This window comes from Gossypium hirsutum, chromosome A06 (genome assembly GCF_007990345.1).
Source record: "Gossypium hirsutum isolate 1008001.06 chromosome A06, Gossypium_hirsutum_v2.1, whole genome shotgun sequence".
Classification (NCBI taxonomy): domain Eukaryota; kingdom Viridiplantae; phylum Streptophyta; class Magnoliopsida; order Malvales; family Malvaceae; genus Gossypium; species Gossypium hirsutum.
Window position 1 is genome coordinate 2,033,635 of NC_053429.1, and position 17,331 is coordinate 2,050,965.

A 17,331-nucleotide genomic window follows, 5' to 3' on the forward strand; every position below is an offset into this window, starting at 1 on the left:
AACAAAAACACCATCATATCAAGCATTATACATATAAAAATAACCCACTTTACAACATTAAAACCCCTTTTTCTTTTAAATTTTCACACATCTCCTCTTTATAATTTTGCCAAACAAAAAAAATCCTTATGAATCCCACAACAAGATAACACTTACCATTCCATGAAACATCCCAAAGCAGCGTTGACAAATCAATCCCTAACACTCTTCTTGACAGCTCTGAAACTTCCAAATTACTGTACAATCATCCATTACATTTACCAGATATACTCTCCATTCAATCGACATTACATAAATTTTACAGTCTTGAACCTCCTTTGATGCACCATAAAAACCAAATATCCCCTAAATCACCTTCCTTAACACACCCCAAATACTAAACGATTTTACTACTCCCGATTTTACCTCTGTAGCCAGATCACCTGTCTTGCAGAGACTTCAAAAACAATGTTACTGAAGCTCCGCTCTCATAATTTCTTTGATGACATCTTCTTCATCACCTTGCACACTGAACCCCAATTTCTTAAATCCGAATCTGAAACGGATAAATTTACAACCCTCTCATTATCCTTACGATACTCCCTTCCTTTTTCTTTATTCAGGGCTCTGTTTCTCTTCTTTCTCTCCTTGGACGTTAAGAAACTGTTTTGAATTTCATGCATTGACCGTATCTTCTTGTTCAAACCTTTCTTTTTTTTCCTGCGAAGAATCATCTGGTTCAGTTCTTCTTCTAATTCCAAGTTTGACTCCCAAATTCACCTTTAACTGTTTCATTGTCCTGACTGTTCATGATGCCTTCCACTGGACTTATATTTTCTACTAATTTTGAAATTCCAACTTTCCTACAGCCTACTCCCAAGTTCGAACCGTTAGCAACTCCTCCAGCTTTTGGGTCTTCTAAAGTATCCTTTACAATATCCAGGCCCATATCCCTTACATCCTTCAAAGCCTTTTCCAATCCTTTATCCGCTTCAACTGCTGATCCCTTTTTCAATTCCTTGGAGACATGCTCAGACTTAGTCTCATTGATTACCAATTCCAATATTTGCTGACGTTCATTAATATTGTTCCCGTTTTCAATATTGGTATCTATTAATTCTCCAGACTTGACGTTTTCTCTTCCCTCCAAAGGAACCTCTGGCCTTGATCGCGCCACCGATTCAGATTCCGAAATGCTGTCTTCTTCAGTCTTCTTCCATCTAGCCTTACAGATAAAATTGTCATCTTTCATCTATTTCAAACCCCTTTCCTTAACTCTGATCGGGAAGAAATCATCACCAACAACCAAGCTAACTAATTCATCTACCATGTTCGATTGAGTTAAAGATATCAGTAGCTCCATTTTTTCGAAATTATGGACTTTTGTTAAATTTTCACCAATAGACACCAACTTCCCCCATAACCCAGCAACTCGACTAAATGTTTCATAGTTCCAACAATGCAATGGAACTCCTGATACTTCGATCCAAGTCACCCTCTCCTTTATCTTCAAATTCTCCGACCATAGCTCAATTTTAATGAAAAAATCTTTCAAATATGACCATTCAGTTTGCCTTAACAGATCCACCAGTTCTTCATCAGATATTTCAACCAAAAAATGTCTTCCTTGAATCCTTCTAACAATTATTTCCCCAAGACCAAATTTTGCTATTCGATCATTGAGACTTTTTGAGTCACATACCGAATTCGATTCGCACAGCAGACATTTCTATAATTTCCATAACATTTCATCCTCAACATGACCTTGCACTATTCTTTTCTCAGTATTCTTAACTCCTCCTGCATTTTTTTCGAGACTTTCTTCATTCTTAGCTTCTTTAACTATTTCTATACTCTGTTCCTGAAACTTTTGACCCGAATCGTTCTGCCAAATCTTTCTTCTCCCATTGTATCTAGCCATTTTCACCCCGATCCTCATTCCCATTAGAGAGAAACCATTTAACCTTAATATCGCCCTTTGCGCATCCCTTTCATTATTGAATCTAACAAAACCAAACATATTACCATTTCTACACCTTTTTAAAGGGATGAAAGCATCAACAACATCTCCATGGTATCCAAATGCCCACAAGCCTTTCCAATGCATGGAAAATGCAATATTGTAAACAAAAACTGTTGTCACGATTCCATTCTCCATTGCCTTTACACTGGCTCTAATTTACTCTTTAATCTAATGTAGAAGGATTGATTTATTCAATTTTTTTTAGTAGTAGAAAACATCCGTGATACTTCTTAGAGTGTTTAAGATTACTTAAACTATAGGTCTTTCAGGTCGGATTCGAGGTCAGATCCTGAGTAAGATTATTTTTACTATGATTATATAACAAAAATCATTTAGCTAAAATTTGTTATTAGTTTTGTATTACGTTTAAAAGTGTAGTTTTAGTTCATATTCTCATAAGGGGTGGTTAGGACAGTGTTTTCTGGTCCGTGTGCAGCGAGAGAGTCAAGTGCTACGGAAGTAGGGGCGGTTTGTTTAGCATTGGAAGTCTTTCTAGAGATGGGGTGGAAGGGCTCGTGTTCTTTAACCATTGAAGTTGGCTCCTCTGAGGTGTTCTGCTGGTTCAAGAACAAAGGTTGGAGACCGTAGTTGACGGTCTCTATTTTCAAGGAAATTGAGTCAAGGGTGTCTATTATTGGAAATTTATCATTTTCTGGAGTGGATAAGCATGGTAATGGGATGGCTTTTGCGTTGGCGGCCGCTGGTCTGCAAAGGCAGAATATGTTCAAGGCTTGGTGGTGAATTTGTGCGTTTTTTCTTTCCTGGCTGATTGTAGGTGTATTGTTTGTGTTTTTTTATAGTTTGTTTTGTGGGTGTGGAAGGGTGTTTTTGAGCAGTTTCTTAATAGTCTGGTAGCATGTTTTTGGATGGGTCTCGTTGAGTTTTGGGGGGTCTTGTGTGCTGTGTTGTTTCTGTGTTCTGGTTTCTGTTCACAGGCTGGTCTGGCATTATTTTGTGCTGCTTGTTTTTATTTCTCTTCAGCTTTGTTTGATGTGGATTTTGATCTAGCAAAAAAAAAAAAAACAAAGGACAATCATTAAATCTATAACTGACATACATTTTTATTTGAGTAATTTGTAGAAATAATGAGCTGAATGGCATTACATGCAACAATTTTTGAAAATAACAAAACTTGTTACTATTATTGTTACGTCAAAACTGAAATTTTAAAACAAAATAAAAACATGAAACGCAGGGGACAAACAACATCAAATGGGTGAAGAAACAACAGCCATGAACTCTTCATCCGATTCAAGAGCTTTCATTGAAGACAGTGGAAGGCAAATTTCCATGTCAATACTTCCTCCACCTTCAAGGCCCGGATACAGTGAAACTTTCCCATCTAACTTATTATCAAATCCACTTCAAACTGTAAGTGCTTTCCCTAACCCAAACTCGTTTCCGTACGTATTGAACCTTGGCGAGCTTCCAATAAGCACACTTCGTGCATATAAATGTGTAAGACACTGGTAAACGAAAGGTGAACGAAGCCAATCATTGACGAAACCACGGATGGATTTGTCTGTGTGGTTAACCACGACTTGGTTCAATTTCCAAGCAGCCCAACCGAGACCATGTTCATGCAGTTCACCAGCTGTGGTCATTACTGTCTCGGTTTGAAATGAGTTCCCAAAGTAATTAGGGGATAATGGTGGTTCAAGTCTTGACCTATTGTTCATAGCCAACGTGCAGGCAGTGACAGTTTCACATGGAAAACGACGAGCCTTTGTTACGGACAGCCACACAAATGCAGATAAAGCCTGAAAGGAGGAGATTTCGGCGGTGTTAGATTCTACGTTAGCCTTTTTTTTGAGCTTTGCAATGGATTCGGCTGAGAAATGGAATATTCTCTCTAAAACATGGGGTGTTTCTAATCTGGTGATGAACTCATCTTGGTGACTGAAAGGAAGGGTAAGCAATGGGCCATTGTTACTCTCTGGACACCATCTCTCCAACACTGGGGGGCGTGAGATTTTTATATTATCTCATTGGGCCTGAAATATTTCGGATAATGTGTTGATGAAATGGCAGAAGGTGGTTCTGATGAAGTTGGTTCAGCATGCAGCAAACTCGACAGCATGCAGGCCAAGAAGACCAAGTCATGCAGGAGCTGCTGATGCAAGCTTATTTTGTTTATTTTGTAATTCCTAGTCAATGAAATGTAATCTTAGTTCATTTCTAACTAAGTTAGGTTGTTGACTGATGTAATTAGCTTATGTATGAGCTGTAAACACAACTTTGTATAAGTTTACAAGCCAAAATTTCAAGTTTCCATGTCATTAGTGGAGGTAGGTGATGTTTAGGTAATTATTTGCTGTTTTTGACAAGCTTAGTGCTTGGTTTATGTATTGGCATTGTGCCATTATGCAATTTATGAATGAAGTTCAGTTTGTTCATCAATTTTTCTCTTCATTTTTCTTAGCTTTTCTTTCTTTCTCTTGCTCGAATTCTCTTGTTTGCTCAGCAAGTCTCGAGACTTGCTTGACAAGTTTGCACTGAATCTGTTAGTTTCAGTTACAGCACCAACAATTGGTATCTAGAGCCTATTTCTTAAGGGATCTGTTACATAAATCCATGGCTTCATCAAGCTTTTCACCAGTTGCACCTCAAGTCTTCAATGGAGAAGGCTATCACATATGGGTGGTCAAAATGAAGACCTACCTGCAGGCTTTCGATCTGTGGGAGGTGGTCAACTCTGATGTTGAACCAAAGCCACTTAGAGCTAATCCAACAGTGGCTCAGATCAGGCAGCATGCTGATGAAAGGACCAAGAGGCACAAGGCTATGTCTTGCATCCAAAACTCAGTGTCTGATGTGATTTTCACAAGGATTATGGCCTGTGAATCACCAAAACAGGCCTGGGACAAGTTGCAGGAAGATTTTCAAGGGACAGAGAGGACAAGGCAGCAACAGTTGTTAAACTTGAGGAGAGATTTCGAGAATTTGAAGATGAAGGAAGAAGAAACTGTCAAGCAATATTCTGACAGGATTATGGCTGTGGTTAACAGCATCAGGCTCCTTGGAGAGCAGTTCAATGAAGCTAGGATAGTGGAGAAGGTTATAGCAACTCTGCCTGAGAGGTATGAGGCAAAAATCTCATCTCTCGAGGACTCAAGGGATCTGTCCACCATCTCCCTGACAGAGTTGATCAATGCTCTATATGCTCAAGAGCAAAGGAGAGCAAGCAGACTGGAGGAGCACCAAGAAAGTGCCTTTCAGGCAAGAACAAATACTGCCTACAAAGGCAAGAAGGCCTGGAGAGACAAGCCAAAGAATGATGCTGCAAGGAGAGAATGTCAGACTTGCAAGCACTGCAGAAAGGCTGGTCATTCAGAAGAAAAATGCTGGTTCAATCCAGATGCTGTGTGTCAGCATTGTAAGAAGAAGGGTCATGTTGAGAGAGTCTGCAAGAGTAAGACCAAATCGAGGCAGAATCAGTTTCAACAGATGAAAGCTGAGGCTCGAGTAGCTAAGGAGGACAGTGATCAAGAGGAGCAAGTCTTTACTGTGTCATGCTCAGCTGCTCAGGAAAGGTCCTCATCTGGTTGGCTCCTAGACAGTGGATGCACAACCACATGACACCTGATGCTGCAATCTTCAAGTCTTTAGACAGAAGCTGCAGAACTAAAGTCAAGATAGGAAATGGTCATTTTATTCAAGCTGAAGGCAAGGGTGATGTGTTGATATGCACCCTTACAGGTACCAAAGTGATTTCAAATGTGCTGTTGGTGCCTGAAATTGACAGAAACCTGCTCAGCATAGCTCAGTTGCTGGAAAAAGGTTATTCAGTTGTGTTTAAAGACCACCAGTGCCAAATCAGTGATCCAAGTGGATCCAAACTGATGGCAGTCCCTATGGCTGATAAGAGCTTTGTGGTTGACTGGACAAAAAAGTCAGACATTGCCTACACAGCCACTTTAGATGAATCCAAGCTGTGGCATCAAAGACTGGGACATGCCAACTTCAGATCGATGGCCCGAATGGTCAGAGAGGACCTGGCTGAAAATTTCATCAACTCAGTGGACCATGATGATGTATGTGAAGTATGTCAGCTAGGAAAGCAGGCCAGACTCCCATTTCCCTCGAATCAAGCCTGGAGAGCCTCTGAAAAACTCCAACTGGTGCATACTGATGTGTGTGGCCCTATGAAGACTGAGTCATTAAGTGGAAACAGGTATTTCATACTGTTCATTGATGATTTCTCGAGATATTGCTGGATTTACTTCTTAAAACAGAAATCAGAGGTGGCCACTGTGTTTTGGAAGTTCAAGACTAATTCTGAGACTGAAACAGGTTGCAAGCTGAAGACCATAAGGTCTGATAATGGGACTGAGTACACCTCAGCTCAGTTCCAAGCCTTCTGTGATAAGGCAGGCATCAAACATCAACTTACTAACACATATACACCTCAGCAGAATGGGGTAAGTGAAAGGAAGAATAGGAGTTTGATGGATATGGCCAGGTGCTTGATGATTCAGAAGAATCTGCCTAAAGCACTATGGGCAGAAGCAGTTAACACTGCAACATACATTCAAAATAGACTTCCAACCAAGGCTTTGGATTAAAAAACCCCATTCGAGGCCTGGTTTAGCTTCAAGTCATCACTGGCTCATCTGAAGGTCTTTGGATGCATCTGTTATGCACATGTACCTGCTGTTAAAAGGGACAAATTGTCTGAAAGGGCTCGACCTGGTGTTTTGGTAGGGTATAGCACTGTTAAGAAGGGCTATAGGATTTTAGATCCTTCAACAAACAAAGTGTCAGTAAGCAGGGATGTGGTATTTGATGAGAGGTCATGTTGGAACTGGGAAAGACATGAACCTGAAGAAGTTTCTGAAGAACTTGCAACAGACCAAGCTGAGCCAGACCAAAATGTCCCTGAAATGGATATTGATGATGAACCAGTCAGAGGAACAAGGTCATTGGCTGAGATTTATGAAAGGGCTCATGTAGCCATAGCTGAACCAAGCAACTTTGAAGAGGCTGAGGCTCAGCAAGGGTGGAAGCAGGCAATGGCTGAGGAAATCAGCATGATTGAGAAGAACCAGACCTGGGAATTGGTTGAAAGGCCAGTCAAAAGGAAGGTGATTGGGGTGAAATGGGTGTACAAAGCCAAGCAGAATGCTGATGGTACCTTGAACAAGCTGAAAGCAAGGCTAGTTGTCAAGGGGTTCAGTCAGAGGTATGGCTTGGACTACCTAGAGACCTTTGCACCAGTGGCCAGGCTCGACACCATCAGACTGCTGATTGTCTTAGCAGCACAGCTCGAATGGAAGATCCATCAACTTGATGTGAAATCAGCCTTTCTAAATGGTTTCTTAGATGAAGACATCTATGTTGAACAACCACAAGGGTTTGAAATAGCTGGCAGAGAGTATATGGTCTACAAACTGAAGAAGGCCCTATATGGATTAAAACAGGCTCCAAGGGCTTGGTATAGCAGAATCGATGGCTACTTGACTGATCTGGGATTCGATCGAAGCAAGAGTGAGCCAACACTGTATGTCAAGAAACAAGGGACACAAATACAACTCATTGTGTCCCTGTATGTTGATGATCTTCTAGTGACAGGAGGAGATCGAGTAGTGCTGGCTGACTTCAAGACCAAGATGCAGGAAGTGTTTGAAATGTCTGATCTTGGGGAGATGTCATATTTTCTTGGAATGGAGGTGTCTCAAGTACAGAATGAGATATTTTTAAGCCAGAGAAGCTTTGCCACAAAGATTCTGACCAGGTTCTCCATGCAAAACAGCAAGGCAACTAAAACACCTGTTGCTGTTGGAGAAAAACTATCGAGCCAAGGTGATTTTAAGAAAGTTTGTGAAACAACCTACAGGAGCCTAGTTGGTTGCTTGCTATACTTGACTGCCACTAGACCAGACATCATGTATGCTGTAGGATTACTCTCAAGGTTCTTGCATTGCTGCAATGAGAAGCATTTCCAAGCTGCAAAGAGAGTGCTGAGATATGTCAAAGGCACTTTAAACTATGGTTTGAAGTACAGCAAAGAAGGAAATCTGAAGCTGGTTGGCTACACTGATAGTGACTGGGCTGGCTCGATAGATGACATGAAAAGCACCTCAAGGTATGCTTTTAACTTTGGTTCAGCCATGTTTTGTTGGAGCTCAAAGAAGCAAAGTCTAGTAGCTCAATCTACTGCTGAAGCAGAGTATGTGGCAACAGCAAGTGCTGTCAACCAAGCCATATGGCTAAGGAAAATATTGGCTGACTTGAATGTGCATCAAGAGGAAGCTACTGAGATCTTCTGTGACAACCAATCTACAGTAGCAATTGCTAAAAATCCAGTGTTCCATGGAAGAACAAAACATTTCAGCATCAAGTTGCATGTTGTTCGAGAAATGGAGCAAGCTCAGGAAGTAAAGCTAATCCACTGTAATTCAGAGGATCAACTTGCAGACATTTTAACCAAAGCCCTTAGTGTCACAAGGTTCGAATGTCTAAGAAAGAAGCTAGGTGTTTGCTTCATGCAAACCAATGAGGAGTGATGAAGTTGGTTCAGCATGCAGCAAACTCGACAGCATGCAGGCCAAGAAGACCAAGTCATGCAGGAGCTGCTGATGCAAGCTTATTTTGTTTATTTTGTAATTCCTAGTCAATGAAATGTAATCTTAGTTCATTTCTAACTAAGTTAGGTTGTTGACTGATGTAATTAGCTTATGTATGAGCTGTAAACACAACTTTGTATAAGTTTACAAGCCAAAATTTCAAGTTTCCATGTCATTAGTGGAGGTAGGTGATGTTTAGGTAATTATTTACTGTTTTTGACAAGCTTAGTGCTTGGTTTATGTATTGGCATTGTGCCATTATGCAATTTATGAATGAAGTTTAGTTTGTTCATCAATTTTTCTCTTCATTTTTCTTAGCTTTTCTTTTTTTCTCTGGCTCGAATTCTCTTGTTTGCTCAGCAAGTCTCGAGACTTGCTTGACAAGTTTGCACTGAATCTGTTAGTTTCAGTTACAGCACCAACAGGTTCCATCGGCAACAGCATGGTTCATGGAACAACCTATGAACACCCCATCTACCAGCTCAGTGACCTGAATCGATAACAAAGGCTTGGTGTGACCATCATAGTTGATTGCTCGATCATGGTCAAAGAACGATTGAACAACCAACGGAACATAAGTAGGGGAAACAATGTCGGACACGGACATATCAACAGCCGCATGTATAAATTTGGCTCCTGGGCTGTTGTTGCAATCGACAAATACGAGATGAGACTTTGGATTTTGTTCTATGTTTGTTGCAAGCCGACCTGCTAAGGGATAGAAATGAAGGAGGGCAATGGAAAGGGATTTCTTGAGCCTCCCCAAGACCTTGTTTATCATTTTTTGTTCACAATAATCCCCTGGTGGTGGTTTAGCAAAGAGAAGACCCCTTTGGATGTAGTGTACGGAAAGCATGACAATATCCCATGTTGTGAGATAAAATGGCTGTTTTGGTTGTTCGGAAACATCATGTGGTTTAACAAAACATTTTGAGATGATTCGAACTGTTGATGAATCCATTTCTTTTTTTGTTGTTGTTGCTGCTGCTCAAAAAGGAAAAGATAAATTCCTGACAAAACCAGTATCTTCCAATCAGATATCACACCTAAGAACTTTTTATTTTTGACAAAAGAAAGAAGAAAACAGAATATATAAACTTGAAGCTCTCATTGTCAGCCAAAGATAGTAATAAATTGGATGAAAAAGAGAAGAAAAGTTGCAGGGAAATGGATAGGAACATTTTCACATGCCGTTGCCCGCGTTGTTAGATACTTCTTCTTTTACCTCATTTTGTGGAAAATAAGTTATGAAAAACATTTTGCGCATCATTAATGTTTTTTTTAATGAAAAAACAACGAAAAATAATTTATAAGTGAATCGAAAGTGTAGAGAATTTTTATTGGTGTATAAGAAAAAGTATTTATTTTTTTTAGTTTTTCTAACTTCGCCTATAAATAGAGATCTTCGGCCACCCTTTTTTGTTATTGAATAAATTTGATTTTTTTTATTATATGTGTGAAGCATATTGCGAAAGTAACAATGATTTTTCTCTTATTATTTTTCTCTACGCCTAATTATCATGTTTTTAGGAGTTTTTCTTCTATGAGTTTCATAGGGGTCTAAGTTCAATCATTATCATTTTTAATACACAAGTTATTTAAAGGTTTCGTATGCTTATTCTATCCTATTTTTATTTATTTCAATTTCAATTTCTTTATTGCTTATTTATTTTATTTGAATCTGACTTCTTTATTTTCAGATTCAATTAATCTTATTTGGAGTCTTAAGTCTGAACTGGCATCACTAAAATTGATATTGGTAGAATAATTAAATTCAAGTATCAAATTTCGTTTTTATTTTCTTTCATTTCAATTTTTTCTTTCAATTTCAAAATTCGAGGCTTATAAATTTTTTTTTGCTAAATCTTGGAACCGTTGATGTTTGCTTAATATGAAAATAATTAATGGAAGTGCTTGATTGCAGTGCTCACTATAGCTTGGCACTGTGAAAAAATTGTACAAACAAAAACAAAGAACATCAAGAATTTATTTACATAGATCAGTTTTCCTACGTCTATGAAGCATAGCTTAGTGAGTTATTTCACTATCTTTAATCCACAATACAATAAGTGATTCATGCTCTATCATTTTTCAAGTATAGAGATCTCACATTTGTACTTAAATGTTAGAATACACCTCCAAATCCCCCTTGAGAACTTGGACAATAAACATTCAACGATGTTTACAATATAATTTGCACACTCTCACAAAAACAATTCCACAATAAACAGATTAGAGTGTTTTCAATAAACTCTTATTACAAAACCTAGATAAATCTCAAAGCATATATCAATTTCAGCTTACTAACATAGAATCTAAGTGAATACAAAATAACCACTTGATAATAGCTATTACAATATCAACATTCAAAGCACAATTAATCAAAAATATGTTCTCCAAAATCAGCTACACAATCTCGATTGAATCTCCACAATCCCGGGGTTGAATTGATCTTCACTCGAATTCAATCCAATCTTTAAAGGGCAGTGATTGGTTTCTATAGATGAACCATAATATCTTCAATATAGTAGCACATTAATAGGTCCAAAAATTTTCTTTATTAAATTGTTAATCCAAATATTCCAAGGGTTGAATTGGTTCACTTGAATCCAATCTAATCTTCAAAAGTCAATGATTGGTTTCTATAGATGAACCATAGTGTCTTCAATATAACAACACACTAATAGATTCAAAGATTTTTTTAATTAAATTATCAATCCAAATAAGACAAGTAATTAAATTGCCTTAGTGGCAACTTGCAGTGGGCACTGTCAAGTGCCACTCAGCTCTATTCTTGACATCTTACCTCAACAATCTCCCCTTCAGCAATTTATTGAATAAAATCAAACAATTTAGGAAGTGAAACATCGCAATCATCAATAGCTCCCTCTCAACACAAACCTCACTCTACTAAACTTAGAACATAGCATAGTAATTTTAACTATCAATAATGTGTCTAGGATTTACACTAACAATAAAAAATATTAGATTATATAGAAGTAAGCAGCAAATAAGGTAAAGTGCAACAAGGTAAACATCCACCATATAATTCCATGTATCAGTTCTAATATCACAGAAGTACTAGCGTCACCTTATCAATATCATCATCTCAAGATTTTACAGACCAATCAAATATAAAAGTTCAAAAGAAATAAATCATCACAATAGCAAAATCAGGATCATCTTCAATATCAGAAACATCTTCAACAGATGTAAGTAGTTTCCTTGATAGCTTCAAAAGAACATATACTTCCCATATAGAATATAGACTTATAGTGGCAACCATAGAGGACCATCACTCAACATAGCTTCAACTTCCATCTACTTTTACTCCCTCTTTTTGTTCAACAAATTTGCCAATCAAAATGCCAAAGATCATTACTCTCTTGATTGAAACAAGGCTAAACAAATGTTCAAGAATCAGGAGTACAAGATTATTGGATTGAGTGAACAGTTGTGCAAGAATCACTTGCGTTGTAGATTATTTCTAAATGTTATCTCCCTATCACAAGTCTACTAAATGACTCTTATCTGAGCTCGCATTTTGGCAATTGTATGATTATGAGCCTCAATAGATTATGTCAAATAATCAATTATCTTTCTATTGAATTCTTCAATATTGCTCAAAGTGCTAGTAGGAGTAGGCACTTTAGCCTCCCCTACGATAGTTGTTGCTTGGTTTGTTTGATTAGCTCCCTCTTCAATTGCTTGCTTAGTTTTCTCTACAGTAACATGCTTACCCTCCAACCACTTTAGAGAAAACTTAAACTCTCAAGAACAGTTCTCTGATATCTTTCAATAATTTTCATAATATCTGAATTTTGCAATGTTAGTACTTGAAAAATCAAAGATGAAAAAAGTAAGAGATCTCTAGTATTAACCTTCTTAGCATGACCAATTATATGATGGAATACCAATTAAGTCACATCAAACTCAATCATCTCCCCTGCCTTTTTTACCAACACTACAATCCTTGGAGTGAGAGAATTGTTTAATAATTTTTAGTATCATATTTATATATTTTTTTATATTTTTTATAATTTTAGAATGAATTTAAATAAATAGGTGTCCAAATTATCTAGATTCATTGTGTACTTATTTAAAAATAATTTTTATTTTTGATGACATGAAACCCACATTAGCTATTGGGTGAAAGTGCGATTTATTTTTTTTTTTAAGGAAAAACGTGAAGGAATAAAGTTTTTCAGCTTTCAATACAACCTATGTTGAGAAATAGGAACAATAATTGTAGCTAACATCCACTTCAATGATTATTGGATAAATCGTTTCATATCTGTAAAATCTATATATAAAAGGAACGTTCTTTACAAGATCTTAATTGGTGTGAAATTCGAATTTTTCAAATACCCAATGCAGAGTATGGGAATCACATTAGTTAATTACTAAAATGCATTTTATATTTTTTTCAAAGAAATTAATACATTAGAATTTTTTTATTTTTTTATTAAAATTATTACTAAAGAGTATTTTATATTTTTATTTTTAATTCAATTCGACAATTAAGTCTATTTTTGTACTTGAACTTGAAAAATATAAAAATACGATGATGTAACATTTTGAGATTGTGCCACCATCATCCTTTGAACTTTTTTTAATAATTAGATTGGTGGTTGAATAGGTTAGACCGCTGGTTCTCTATTCAACCAATTGAACCAGTTTAACTGTCAAACCAAAAATAATTACATTATTCCATCTTTTAATATCAAATTATGTTGATAGTTCTTGTAATATATATAGTTAATTTATTTTAATTTAATTACTTTTAATTTTTATATTTTCTAAATTTTGAAATTTTAATCTCAATTCAAACTATAAAATTTATTAGCTTAGTGGTTTACTATTTTTAAGTTGGGGTGAGATCAAAATTTTAATTATGCTCTCTAAAATTTATTGTTATATTCCGCACTGATAATATGTTTATTGCATTAAATTTTGGTGAGGATAGAATTTAACTTGACAAAATTAAGAACTATTATTTAGAGAGGATTAAAATTTCAAAATTAAAAGGAATAGACTAAAAATAATTAAATTAAGTATAAAGTTCAAATTCACAATTTCCACGTGAGATTTACAGTCTAATTTTGACAATTTTTTTTTATGAATTGCTGGAAAGATACGAAATTATTCAATAATCATACATAAATATTGACTTGATAAAGCACATGCAGACAAGCAACAACCATAAAGCTCTAAAATTGTTATCAATTTCTCCTTTGTTACAGTAAAATGTGTGTTTAGAACCGTACAAAAATCGACAAGTTGAATTAAAGTTCAGAGAAAAATCATTTGCAATTTCTTTATTCATTACCATAAAAACATGAAGATTAAAAAAGGAAAAACAGTGGGAGTTTTATCATTTTTCAATTTTGTAGCTTGTGGCAACTATTGGACTTGTAACAACATGTTTCTTTCCACTATCTTCCCATGTGAGATAACCAAATACCACAGCATCAGCCAATTGTTTAGGACCTTCAATTCTCAGCTTGAAGCTTTTCTTCTCGTATTTTGTCTTGAAAACCAATGTGTCTGGTTCCACTGTTACCTTAAGTCCAGTAAGCGGTGTCACATTTGCTCTGTAAGTCGACCTTTCATCTCCGACATTGGTCACGGTTCTTCGAAACTCCATCATGGTCGTCGAGTTCGATTCCGCAAACCAATCGTTGAAAAATGCTATGAAAGAAGGGTAATTGAGATCGAGAGAAGGGTTGGAACAGTTGTTTGATGATGTTCTCGTGATGGTTTTGATTTGTTTTTGTGTGAAATTTAGTCCACAAAGAAGGTCGATGTAATCTTGCACCGTAGCATCGTATATAAGTCCGGGATTTAAAGCTTTGTTAGGATTGACATGTCCAGCTCCCATGGCTAAAGGATCGGCCGGTTGGAGATTTCTGCCTATGTCCTTTATTGGACTACCGGTGTTATCGATTTGATCGGATGTTGTCATCAAAGCCGATCGAATGGCAGCCGGGCTCCAATGAGGATAAACAGCTTTTAAAAGTGCTCCTATACCCGAAACATGGGGACATGCCATGGATGTTCCCCAGAGTAAATTGAATTTTGAGTACATAAGATCATCATTTACACTAGCCGCTTCAAGATTTGGAGGCCATGCAGCTAGGACTGAGTCACCAGGGGCCATAATATCAGGCTTTAATACTGATGGACAACTATAAGATGGACCTCGAGATGTATAGCTTGTGACTTTCGGTGATGGCTCAACACCAATGGTAGTTTTTTTAAACACAATGCTGGCTTTTGGGTCAGTGTTGGTTTTAATGAAATCCACAACGGTGGCACCATCTTTTTCTTGCAAGAAAATAGCTGGAAATGAGCTTTTGAGGTGATCATAAACGTCGCTGCTATTCGATATGAAGACACCGGCGACGTTTCCAGCTAAATTGATGTTGTTAAATTGGTCGTTGAGTGAATCTTCCGTGTATGGATCTTGACACACGATGATCTTGTGCTTGATTGTTTCCAATTCAGTTGTGTCATCACATTTATCTATGAAAACTATTGGGAATTCGGTTGATGACGAAAAATTCCCTGCATATTGAGCTAAGCCATTGACTGACACTTTGTTACCGAGGCTCAACGCCGCACTGCAGTCACGGTCCATGGTACCGGCCGCGACGGTTATGACCCAAGGTATTCCGTTGTTTAAAGTCTCTACATTTGGTCCATCATTGCCTGCAGATGTGGAAACGAAAATGTTCTTCTCAATGGCAGCAAATGTGGCAATTGCAACGGGGTCTTCGTATAACTCAACCTGGCTCCAGCCTAACGACAACGAAAGAACGTCGACACCATCAGTAATGGCTTGATCAATGGCTGCAATTACATCAGTGGTGTAAGATCCTTCTTCCCATATAGCTTTATACATGGCTACACGAGCCATTGGGGCTATTCCTCTAGCAGTCCCCGGTGCATAGCCGAAATACGATGCATCTTTCACATAAGTTCCAGCAGCAGTTGTGGACGTATGGGTACCATGTCCTTCAGTGTCTCGTGTGGAATTCATTGAGATGGTGATATTGGGTTTATGAGCAATGAGACCTTTATTGAAAAACCGAGCACCAATGAGCTTTTTGTTGCACATTGAGGAATTGAATTGCGTACCACTTTCACATTCCCCTTTCCATCTTGGTGGAACATCACTCATCCCATCATCATTAAAGCTTTCGCTTTCCGGCCAAACCCCGGTATCAATCACCCCGATGATGACGTCTTTGCCGAACCTCGACACCGGCCACACACCGGTACCAGAATTCAAGCCAAGAAATTTGAAAGAATGCGTGGTATCGACCTTCACAACTCTATCTTTAACCGATGAAACATACCCCGGTGTGTTTTTCAAGGACTCAAGCTCTGCAGGTGTGAGACTTGCACTAAAACCTTGAATAACATGGTTATAAGTATAGATAAGTTTAGAAAAAGGAATGGTTGGGTTGGATTCAGCTTTGGATTTGGCTGAAACAGATGAAAGAGTGGCCAAATACCACGTGTGCTGGTTAGAGAAAGCTTTGGGCATGGCAGAAATGTCCATATGGACAATATAATTGTCAGATTTTGCTAGTTTGATAAACACAAACAAGACACAAAAAGAAACCCACCGATAAACATACAGGTGTTTGGCAATATCAGCTGCCATGGTAATGAATTATGAGATATTTTTGCTTTTGAGGATTCTCATGAATTTGGCAAAAGTTTATATAGGGAATTGGTAAAGTTTGGGAACTAGAAATCTTTGCTATTAAGTGATTTCACTGTGTCTGACTGGGATCCAAGTAATGTGGTTTTGGGATTCATCCATAATTAATCGGAATAAAATATGATTGAAACAAGTATATAGTGCCCATTTAATTTAGACGATTTGATTTCATCCTCTAATATCCTTCCTTTTGTTAAAAGATTAGAGGGTAGTGGAGAAGGAATGGGGCATCCTATTTTGCTTCCATAAGGACCACATTGTTGGGTATAGGTCTCACTATGTGGGGAACCCATATTTTCTGCCCCAATGTTTTACCTTCTTTTTGGTTTTGTCAAAAAACGTTATTTTGGGGGCTTTTACGTGGGAGTGGGCAGCATTTTTAAGAGAGAAAAATTCTCAATTTCATCCAGAGACAGAGAGTGAGATTGAAGCTCGTTGGAGAAAAAGAGAGAAGAGAAAAATTAGTTTTTCAAGTTTGGTGCATCAGTGATCAACTCTTCGATCGAAGGTTCATCCGTGGTTCGATTGAGTTGATTTTTGGACAGCAGCTAGGCGATAAGGTATTCTTGACTTTGTACGGTTGGATTTTTCATCCGAGTCTTGTATCGTCGGAAATACCCGTTTTTCAGCAGATGCATTTTTGGTGATGTTCTCTCATTTTTCTCTCTTTTGCTAAAGATTATATATTGTTAGCCTTGTTGGAGTTGAATGCTTGTTGTAGGCTTGATATTGTGATCTTGTAGTTGAACATTTGATGATAGTGGAGCTCTTGATCGGACTCTAAAGTCCCGTGGTTTTTACCCTTGATTTAGAGGGGTTTTCCACGTAAAAATACTGGTGTCTCTATTTATTTTTGTTGTGGTTGCATTAGTTGATTTGTCGTTGATTAAGGTTCCTAGAGAACATATTTTGTGCTATTGTGCTTGCCATAATTTTTGACAGGAGTTATAGGGTGAGAAAGAACACTGGTTGTGCTTTCGCTTTGTTTCGGTTGTTCGGTTTCTTCCCAACAAACTGGTATCAGAGCTTGG

General features: G+C 37.6%; 1 protein-coding gene and 1 pseudogene across 1 annotated transcript; both read right to left on the reverse strand.

The window, feature by feature from the left end:
• Positions 1 to 1,025: 1,025 nt before the first annotated feature.
• On the reverse strand, positions 1,026 to 9,529 carry LOC107941525 (uncharacterized acetyltransferase At3g50280-like; annotated as a pseudogene).
• Positions 9,530 to 13,810: 4,281 nt separating this feature from the next.
• On the reverse strand, positions 13,811 to 16,286 carry LOC107941533 (subtilisin-like protease SBT3). Its single transcript, XM_016875078.2, has one exon. The coding sequence runs from the start codon at positions 16,238 to 16,240 to the stop codon at positions 13,943 to 13,945; it is 2,298 nt and encodes a 765-aa protein (XP_016730567.1). The 5' UTR covers positions 16,241 to 16,286; the 3' UTR covers positions 13,811 to 13,942.
• Positions 16,287 to 17,331: the final 1,045 nt, after the last annotated feature.